This window comes from Arctopsyche grandis, chromosome 4 (genome assembly GCF_051622035.1).
Source record: "Arctopsyche grandis isolate Sample6627 chromosome 4, ASM5162203v2, whole genome shotgun sequence".
NCBI lineage: Eukaryota > Metazoa > Arthropoda > Insecta > Trichoptera > Hydropsychidae > Arctopsyche > Arctopsyche grandis.
The window spans coordinates 27,439,804-27,450,618 of record NC_135358.1 but is presented as its reverse complement, the minus strand read 5'-3'; the positions used below and the strand labels follow the sequence as shown (position 1 = coordinate 27,450,618).

Below are 10,815 nucleotides of genomic sequence, written 5' to 3'. Positions count from 1 at the left end.
AATGGAATTATGTTTTTTTATATTATAGTTGAATACAATGAATCTTCTTTAAACGCCGATTATATATAATAACAAAAAATGGTAATGAAATTATTCAGATTCTAACGAGATTTATACAATGTGTTGTAAAAGCTTGACCGATCTGCATTAGATGGTTGTTATTATAATCGAGGATTCACTGTATCGACTTTGTTTAGATCATATAAAACCAGATAAGATAAGGATGTTTAAATAGTATCGTATATTTCAATTTCAACTATCTGTGTTAGGAACAATAATTGTCATAAAGTCACACGCTGCATCAACCGACAGAGCCGAGATTTTCAATTACGTAGCAATCCGAGAATCGGCGCGATGACGGCTATGCAGCATTTACGCACCACGAGCACATATAATATAAATGTATTGCTATGTTAACTTGACTGTAATTATTTATAAATTGTAAGCAGTTTTACCGATATATTTGCAACGCGTGAAAAAAATAGCAATCTTTAAGTTTCCCCGACATTTCCATTGATGGCCTGAAACTATGTATACTCTGTATGGCAGTCTAGTCATAGCAATATTGCCATTTTTTTCCCGCTACCGTAGGATTCGGCGTGTTCAAGTGAAGATCCAGCGCTTAGGATAGTCTGATCGCAACACTTTTCAATTGATCACACTTCAGTATTCGGCTCTATCATACTGTGAATGAAATGAAATTAATGTATATTTGAGAATAGCTGTAGGATTATTCTGTGCTTATAAATATGTATATTTAAAACACTTTTTTTTTTTATATGTATGTATGTATATTGTTTCTATATTTTATATTTGTATTGACTGAATATGATTTGTAAATTTTAGTCAAGACAATTCGGGTGCTTATCTATTTTCTTATTATGTATTATTGTTTTGAAATTCTCTTACACCTCTTTATTGAATTGAGATTGAATGATCGACGGATCGATCGTTGTATTGAAACGTCTCGGCAGTTATACGAGCGTGCGTTGTCTAGTAATCATACATAATACATATATACGTATGTGAATAAAAATGATATTTGGATATTTATATCAAAATTGTATTTTTTATAGTGGTTGATCTCGTATATAATATATTGAAGAAATATAGAATGCTTTATGAAAATAGTTTAAAGTTAAGATTATATTTATCCTTGTTTACCTCGTGCAGCGAGATTTAGACTGCTAGAGGAATGTCAATTCTTTTTTATACTGACGGAAGATGCTCATACACTTTTTGTTTTCGTGATAAGACTCATGAGTAGATTTCCTCATTGAATTTATGGAGAAAAATAAAAGAAAAAAAAATAATACAAAGAATTAATTTTATATATATATATATATATACATATATATATATATATATATATATATATATATATATATATATATATATATATATATATATATATATCAACGTATTCTTATTGATTGTGCACACCTTGTATGGGCATTAATTATAAGCTGGTATAACATTTTCATTAATGTTGATTAGTCAATCATGTAAATAATATTTAACTATAAGGAAGAGCACATTAAATTAGAAAAAAATGTTTGTTTGAATGTAGCGCGGCCATTATGCCCCTGCGTAACCCTCTCCCCCCTATAAGCTGTGTATTATTACATCCAACTAAATGGACCAATGCCAAGATTGATTAAAAGATGTTTTTAAATTAATTGAGAAAAAAATCACAATGAAGGTTGTCGACAAAGCCATCTTTTGGGCCATAGATTAAGTTCAAATTAATGAAAAGTTGTATTGGATATGTCCACACTGATTGGTTAAATAAAAAAAAATGTTTAACATACGTTTTTATTTTTATTTATTATGTACACCTAATTTTCATTACCACATTGATGTATAATACACATAGATGGGCCCTGACGTGTGATTTTGGTCGGAGATCTTGTCTTCACTAACTGAGGGGTGCGGGGGGTTTAACTAGCGGGGAAGTAAAGGTTTTTTCCCTACGACGCAGCGGTACCTACCTACCTACTAAGAGAAACTGTGCATGCGCCAAAAGGGAGACCAGTATAAGACGTGAGGGCGGATCTAGTGTATTATACATCAATGCATTACCACTATAAATACTATTGAATTCATCATAGCATAACAAATAATTTATATTCGAATAAGGAAACAACGTATTGTATTGTTTGTTTGCAGATACTGAATTACGGCCTTACAAATACTTCAATCTATTAAAATAAATATATCGACGACAGTTACAGAGAGCAATTCGGCAACGCTGACTCATTCAAATTGTATCAACAGCTTCGGATTGGTTTCTTCTAGCATCGAACAAACGATATCAACTTCCTTCGATTCAATTTTCGAGCTGAGAACCAGCATCTTCAGCGGTTCAATTTTCCATAAAGCTATAAGACCTCTGTAAGTGATATTACACTCGGCGAGGTTTAAATACTCTAAATTTTTATAGGTGATCGAGGTGAGTTTGTCGACACCCCAGTCGTCTATGAATTTGTTTCCTTTGAGAGATATCCACGTGAGACTTCGTAACTTCGAAAGATTGTCCAAACCTTCATAACGCATACCGCCCTTGATCATAGTTTTGCAGTCGATCTTTTCTAAAACCCATCCGTTTTCGAAACGCATTGGTAATATTGTTTTGTTAGTTTTATCACTTTTCAACATCCAATTTTCATGTCTGGCAAATCTGAAAATAAACACGTTTTTTATATGGGCATATTTAATATAGATATAACGTGTTTCGGGTGACAAACTTGATTTTGGCTCCTCTATGATATAAGAAATTCGCAGCAGCTAAATCTGCCCCCATTTGGTTGTGGGATGTGGGCATCATTTGTTGGGCTAATCGTTCAGAATACTCGTGTCTCAATCTCCAAATTCGAGTTAATTTGGTCGAACTAGCTGCCAGCAGCTCTAATATTCCTCTGTTTCCAGAGCCAGCTGTAAATACGCTTAATTTGCTACGCCATGCTTCCGGATGTTCACGCCAATTTTTCATCTGCTCTTCTGTTACTACTGGACCTCGACTTCTCTTAGTTTCTCTGCCGCCAGCGCTTTCGCTGATATCTTTGGCAATATTTTGTGTTTCGTTTTTTGTGTCATTTCTGGCATTGTAAGCGTCTGCATTACCACTACTGTGTCTTACCCGCTCCCCCCTTACCACTCCGAACACCCTTCTATTAATCCCTTGCAAACTTTTGTTAGCCCACATTGTAACCTATAACTGTCAAACGCGAAATGCGACCGCAACACAAACAAACACAGCCATATCGTACTTTTCATCAGAATTACAACAGATAAAGGAAACATTACAAACGTTAACCACTTGAATTTGAATCAATAAATATCGAATGGGATCATAAAATGTACTTGGTAAAATTATGGGGAATTTTATTTTCCAAACCTTTCCTGTACAGGACATTAAAAAAAATCTTAATCTCCAAAGTGGGGTACGATTGTACGAAACATACCCTAAGACTATTTCCCAATAGAAGAATTATTAAAGATGCCTATATTTGTATCTACATTATTCGGAATTAGAACTAAAACAGAAATCGGGTATCAGGAATCGGAACTGAATCAGAGATCGTTATCCGGAATTGAAAATGGAGTCCGTATCCAAAACAACAAGAAATCCGGAACCGGAAATGAAATAGGTATCGGGATCTAGAACTGAAAAAGGAATCCGGATCTGGAACTAAAACAGTAATCGGGATCCGGAACTGAATCGAGGCTGCCGTACCGAGGGGGTGCCCCACCGCCGCCGGAAATGAAAAAAAAGGAATAGGGATCTGTAAATGACACAGGAATCGGGATCCGGAAATGAAAAAAGAATCGGGATCTGGAACTGAAACAGGAATCCGGATCCGAAAAAAAACAGGAATCCGGATCTGGAACTGAAAAAGGAATCCAGAACCAGAACTGAAAAAGGAATCTGGATCCGGTACTGAAAACGAAATCGAAATCAAAATCGAAAGCGATATAGATATTGTCGTCATAGAGAATTAAATTATTTCCACAACGTCACAGATTCTACGAACCAAAACTTATATACATACTAAGTCTCTTTCAAAATTATGTATTAGAGATAAATTATTTTTTTGACTTTAAAGTTAAAAACAGCACAAGAAAGTTTTCAATATGGTGCTCTTGTGCAATATTAATTGAATACACAATTTGCGAATTCTTGTTTTAACGTTAAAATCTAAGAGACCAACAACTGTAAACTAGATCTATGGCTTTTTTATTATTTAAAGTATTATTTTTTGGAGTATTCTTACATTTAAATACAAGTTTTACTATTTAATATGTTTTTTTTTTCTATAATGCCTTAAACACTAACATTAAAATAAGATAATGATCACTGGATCAGCAACCATTAAAATAGAGAACTGGGTGCTTGTCTATCAAGTGATTAATCTACATATAATATACCAACTATAATTTGTATTTCTGCACCCTACCTACGACAACTTTAATGTGGACATTTTGAACGATATTGAAAACCAAATATTTATATGTATTGTCAAATCATCTTTACAAATCGATAGAAGATAGCAGTATTACCCAGCTTTGTGAGTACTGTGATGTAATTATAATAGATTCATATACATATGCATATGCAATGTATACTTTTTATTCACAGTTAAGAGTGGTAGTTTTTTTAAAACTTATTGTACTACTCTAAGACATAGTCGTCAATTAAAACCGTTTTAGCCACAACCATAGGTCAGTCTATGATTCTCGATGTTAAAGAGGATGCATGTGCTAGGTTTAATAAAAGAGATCTTAAATATTTAGTTCACTTCATCATTTTATTAACAAACGTTTACATTTTTATTGGAGTTTCAATGAAACATTGAAAAAAATATTTAAACACCAAAATTCTTAGAAAACTTTAATGTATGTAGTTTGAAATTGTGTCACATCGCCAAATTAATCATAGTCCAACAGCAGTATAAAATAAATAAGCATTAAATTACTTAAATACAAATTCCCTTGTATTGATAAGGCATATAAAAAATTAACTTAAAATCGTTTATCTCATTTTGTAAAGTATAAATAAAATACTTTATGCTCGACAGATCAAAATTGTGATTAAATTATCCAATAGGCAAAGTACGATATGAAATAGCTCAGAACTTTTATTACTATAAGAGCAGGTAAATTTATACCTTTGTAAAAGAAACAAACACTTGCAAATTCTTATATTATGAAAAAGAAAAATATATTACGATCTATCAGTTCATCAACAATACTTATGAATCTACATACATACATACATATATTCAACAGTGAATAAGTTCAACGGGTTTTCAACTCCTCTTTCAATTTCCATATCAGAAGTTCCATGCAAACTAAAGCATCTTCGGCACTGTCGTGGCCGTCGACCGAGTTTTGGATGATTTTCTTCAGATACTCGGACGTCAAATTACGCAAAGCTCGCTTGTAAGGTGGGCCCATTTTATGAGGAAATAAGACACTCGTATCCACAATAGTATCGTGAATCAACTTTAAAGCTTTAAAATCCGATTCTAAACTGTGACCGACTAAAATAGTTTTATTTGAAAACATATGCAGGAACGTCGCTTGAACTTCCAAGAGAGTCGTCGTGCAATCTCCCATAATTTCCTGCGTCAAGCCGGAGTACCTCGTATTGTAATCGATTATGGGATACAACGGCTTAACTAACGATTCATAAACGACCTTACAAGACGAATCGATGACCGTCACTCTAGTTAAATCTAATCCGTTGGTGGTGTAACACATTTCACAATCTAAAGCGTATATACCATGATCGATGGAATCATCAAAATCATCGTCTTTCGACAGTGTTTTGACAAAGCCACGCAAATCATTGTGGTCCACGTACTCGTACACGTGACACGGGGCCGATAAGCAGCCATCCGAAGAACCGTCTTGACTACAACACTGGTATTTAACTTCGCCTCTAAAACGATACTTATTATTAGGGTGATATATACATTCTTCCTTAACGATAGCAACACCTTTCTTATCTACAACATACTCTTTCTTACATCTACAGCACCACCTAATATTGCCTTTCTGAGGTTTTTGTCTGGTATTTTTGGTATAAATAATAGCTCTACCCTTTTCAGACGACTCGGGATGCGGCCTGGGAAAACCGTTATCTCGCAGCTCTTGATCCGACAAAACCCAACGTGCAATGTTATTGTAAAACTTAACTCCCTTAAATTCGTCATGGAATAGATTGTCTTTTTGATATTTATTTTCTATGCTCCAAGAAGCCTTCTCTCCGATTTTTCCAGCGAGTATTTTATCGTGTGATATTGTATTCGTTCCGCTATTCAATCCACATTTTTTAACTCCGTTACCTTCGAGACCTTCTTTCCTTAATCTATTGACGGCTAAGATTCCTGAATTCTTATAGATCAGTGTGGCTGAACATTTTTTACTCGTGGCGAGTTCTTCCTGTTGAGCTCTGGCATACCCGTCTTCGACAGTCAGATAAATTTTTAAGCACTCGTCGATCATCATATTTAAATATTTAGTCCGAATGTTTACTGGGATTTTGGAGGCTAGTGGTTCTAAAACACCAGGTCTATCACAGAACTTGTCGTTGGGAATGTGAGCTACCCGTGTCGCTCCTTTTGTTACGGTCTGGACGATCGTCGGCTTGACGACTTCTGGCGGTTTGACGAGGTTCTTCTTTGCATTCAACAGGTTCGACACGTACGGCACGTGGGCTATGCGGATCTTGGATGTACTAATAGACACGGGTGAATCGTGTCTAACTGGAACGACCGGAACGGGTGGGATGCGAGCCTCGTGAAACTTCTTCACTTTGCTATACCGATCCGCCATCAACTGCACTGCTCTCGATTTGTGATCTGGAGGTAGTACGATAGAATTCTGTCGGTGAATTGGTTGACTTTTCGCATGTGCGACTCTTTTTTTATTTCCAGTTTGTGGGTCTTCTGCGACGTTTACTTTGGTCGTAGCCGTAGAATTGTTGACGTGCTCTTTACGCGCCGGTACATACTCTTCGAATATCTTCAAGCACTCTTCTGCGATTCTCTCTTCGTCCGATTCCGAAAAGCTTTCGATAAGTTCTTCCTCGAACTCCACGGGAGTTTCTTCGACCACTTTCGGCTTGGAAGGTTTGGGCGTTTCCTTTGAACTTTTACGGTCTCGATCCGAGTTCGATTTGGAGCGACTTTCCGATTTTCTACGTTTATCGCCATCAGACGAATGCTTCGACAAACTGTTGTGTTTGGATTTGGAGTTTGAATCCGATTTATGAGACTGTTTTTTGATAGAATTTTTATCACTAGAATGTTTGGATTTAGAATCTTTGGAGTTTTTCGATTGATCCGATTTATCCGAATCAGAATGCGTTTTACTTTTAACGTGAGACGATTTACTGGACGATTGAACACTCGACGACGACTTGTCCCTCTTTTCCTTCGATTTAGTGCGATCCCAACTCGAGTCAGGCTTTTCACTTTTAGAAGAAGACTTTTCCCGTTGCTTTTCCGTTTTGCTGTCACGCTTGCGCCGGTCCGACGACGAGCTCTCGTGATTCTTTTCCTTCAGATGTGAAGTGTCTCTAGTTTTACACGTATCGGCCTTATCCTTAACATCGGCGAGTGCGGGTTGAGTGGGAGCGTCCTTCTCGTCGTCTATAATCTGTCCGAGTATTTCGAACTCGGACTCTAAACCCTCAAAGTTCACAGCCTCTTCTTTAGGGTCAACTTTGGATTTTTTACTGGCCGGTTCCTCGTCGCTGGAGAAGGTCGGTGAGTATCTGTTGATAGAGAGAGGGGTGGGTTGATAGTGAAGACTGGGTGCGGTGATGGGGGCAGAAGCGGCGGGGCTGTAGGTGGCCCCGGAAGAGGCTGCACCCCCAGGCTCGTAAGTGGCCGAGCTGGGGTTGGGGGCTCCACTGGGCACGTAGCCTTCGGTGGAGGCATGGGGGCGCCTTATGACATTCCTAGGTCTGTAAGGGCACTGAGGGGTGTACGGCACTGGGATGTGTCTGCGGGTTTCACTGGTAGGTCGGTTCAATTCCGCTATGGGGGTGGGGTTGTAAGTGTGTTTAGGCTCGGGGGGAGCGGCGTCTACACTAAGGGATGAGCCGGAAACGGAGCCGGAGCCAGGTCCAGGTCCTGTGGGCCTCAGAAGCCGGGCATCCCTCCGCGCGTGCTTGAAATGGCAATAGGGTCGTTCGCAGAGGCCGCTCTCGAGGAAAGGGCAGTTGAGGCCTTTGAAGTGTCCCGTGGAGGGCAGCATGTCACCTGAAGCCGCCGACTGTCCGAACCGAAGCCCTGTTTACGTTTGACGCGCCCCTCCTCGCCGCTGTCAAACGGCAACTGGTTGACAATCGACGGCAAACATAATACGCTTGTGTCAAAATATATTTTCCACGACTTGCTTGTGCTTATTTCACTTCAAATTACGCTCCGCTCGCAATTCTCGGTGCACTTTCATACATATCGGGGTTGAAATTATGTGCCTTTGTGAAGGTTTTAAAATGGGGATGAAAAAAAAAGCGTTATGGCCAATATCGAACACATGACATCACTCGCTGCATTTTTCCGCGAAATATTTTTTTAGTTTTTCAACGATCGTAGGTGCCAAGAAAAAAAATGATGGATGATTATTTTTAATCCGAAATAAACAATAAATAGGTTAATTTCAGGATCCCAGTTCGGTATTCTAGACACGTTGCACTCTTTTCACTTAATCCTTTCAATACTAATTCCCAAAAATATTCTTATCTGCAGCGTGTTTATCGAGCTGAATGAGGTTGATCTGATCTTGACCGATTGATTCATTTATTCTTCTATTCTATTTTATAACCTTTTTCCAATATTTCAGGATACCCTCTGGGTCCGGGCTTTAGTGATTACATCCCAAATGTGAATCGCTACCAGGATAACCACCTACATCACGCGAAATATTTAAGAACTCGAGTGTCAAATGTTCCGTGATCGAGATTTTAGTAACTTGCGCGAGATCACTTTTTCCGGAATAATGCGTTTATCAATTATATTATATCTACTCTTTTTAACACCTACACCGAATCCATCTTCCACGATGCTCTCCAAGAGGCGTAGGGCATCAAGGTGGGCGGCGAGACGATCACCAATATAAGATATGCTGATGACACGGCACTAGTCGCTGAAAATTTAGCAGACCTGCAAAGATCTCTAGACCGTGTACATCAAGAAAGCAATCGAAGAGGTCTGCGCATAAATCTAAAGAAGACAAAATTTATGATAGTGGATAGAATGCAAACAGACACCGGACATCTAACCTTGGATGGAGAGGTGATAGAAAGAGTAAAAAGATTCAAATACCTGGGTACCTGGCTGAATGAAGAGATGGACCCAGATGAAGATTTAAGAATCCGCATCGAGATGGCTAGAACAGCATTTGTAAAAATGAAGGCGGCGCTTACAAACAAGCATCTCAATCTTCATACGCGGTTGAGATTCGCGAAGAGCTACGTCTGGACAGTATTACTACACGGATGTGAGACGTGGACTCTGAAAACCAAGATGATCAGCCGCATTGAAGCTTTTGAGATGTGGGTCTATAGGCGTATGCTGAAGATTCCGTGGACCAAAAAGATATCAAACGAAGCTGTCCTCGGCATGATGGGGAGAGGCAGGGAACTTGTTTCTGTCATCAAGCGGAGAAAGATGGAGTACCTCGGACACATGATACGGGGTCCAAAATACGAATTTCTCCGTTTGATAACCATGGGGAAAATAGAAGGAAAAAAATGGATTGGCAGGAAAAAGTTATCTTGGCTTCGAAACATGCGCATGTGGACCGATGTGAGCGCCGAAGAGCTGTTCCGAGCCGCTGAAGACCGATGCGGATATATTCAAATAATCGACGAGGTGGTCGCCAACGTCCGGATGCGGACAAGGCATTAACAAGAAGAATATACTATTTTAATATTATATATTACTTATTATAGATTTTTGAGCTCTTTTTCCTATTATACTGTAGATTAACAATAGAATAATATAATACTATGATTACTAACCAAATTAAATTAAATTGTAAAATAGAAAATGATCAGTAGATCAGTAGCTATTAAAATAGATATAAGATGTATTGTGAACATAATTTCGTAATAATAAAAAGCATTTAAAAATCAAAAATTATATTACTTATTAAAAATGCTAGTGTGGCGGCTCGCTTATACGACATGGTCGAGTTTGGTTGCCTTCCTGCGAGTGGGGACCAACCCGGCTGGGTTCGGAGAGCCACTACTCACTCTGTCTTCAGCTGTCATATAATAAACACGTGCATTAACATGCCAGTCGTCTCATTCGTTCATCCTCCATACTGGTGACCCCCGACATCGAGTCACGCAGCCTCGATCAATTTCAACATGCCGCTCATCCCTGCCTCGCCGAGCCAGGCGGGGAAGCTACCCGCCGCGCCCCCATCGCCATCAACACGCGTCGCGGCCCGCGGGTGACAATAAACGAGCAGACACGGCTACCTACCTACCTACCTATCGACTGGAGTCCAGCCACAACGTCGATGACAGGTGCTTTTTAAAAATGGGGGAGCGAATGAGACGACGATCTTGACAGCTGGATGTGGAGTCATGTGCGATCCAGTACACATAGAACGGTCATCCAGCACCACAAGATTCATCACACACCACCTCAGCACCATCATCATCATCAAGGCCCCGTCCGTCCCCACGAGCGTCGTCACGCCGAGACGGGCGGTAGCGCTACAACACCTCCACGAGCCACAACGACTCACAGTCCAGCTCGGAGTATCATCAACCACATCGATGCCCCTGCC

The 10,815-nt window shown here is 39.1% G+C and overlaps 2 protein-coding genes across 2 annotated transcripts; both read right to left on the bottom strand.

The window, feature by feature from the left end:
• Positions 1–1,804: 1,804 nt before the first annotated feature.
• Positions 1,805–3,267, bottom strand: LOC143910682 (distal membrane arm assembly component 2). The gene is made up of 2 exons (XM_077429263.1): positions 2,748–3,267; positions 1,805–2,680 (listed from the first exon to the last, which is right to left on the bottom strand). The coding sequence occupies exons 1-2, from the start codon at positions 3,203–3,205 to the stop codon at positions 2,257–2,259; spliced, it is 882 nt and encodes a 293-aa protein (XP_077285389.1). The 5' UTR covers positions 3,206–3,267; the 3' UTR covers positions 1,805–2,256.
• A 1,523-nt stretch (positions 3,268–4,790) lies between these two features.
• Positions 4,791–8,552, bottom strand: LOC143910681 (RNA exonuclease 1 homolog). The gene has a single exon (XM_077429262.1). The coding sequence runs from the start codon at positions 8,266–8,268 to the stop codon at positions 5,299–5,301; it is 2,970 nt and encodes a 989-aa protein (XP_077285388.1). The 5' UTR covers positions 8,269–8,552; the 3' UTR covers positions 4,791–5,298.
• Positions 8,553–10,815: the final 2,263 nt, after the last annotated feature.

What these genes read in the sequence shown, in the direction of transcription:
- LOC143910681 (XM_077429262.1), bottom strand. Translation starts at nt 8,268, where the DNA reads ATGCTGCCCTCCACGGGACACTTCAAAGGCCTCAACTGCCCTTTCCTC.
- LOC143910682 (XM_077429263.1), bottom strand. Translation starts at nt 3,205, where the DNA reads ATGTGGGCTAACAAAAGTTTGCAAGGGATTAATAGAAGGGTGTTCGGA. An exon ending in CATAGAGGAGCCAAAATCAA is followed by an intron (nt 2,681 to 2,747) that starts GTTTGTCACCCG and finishes GTTTATTTTCAG; the next exon opens with ATTTGCCAGACATGAAAATT.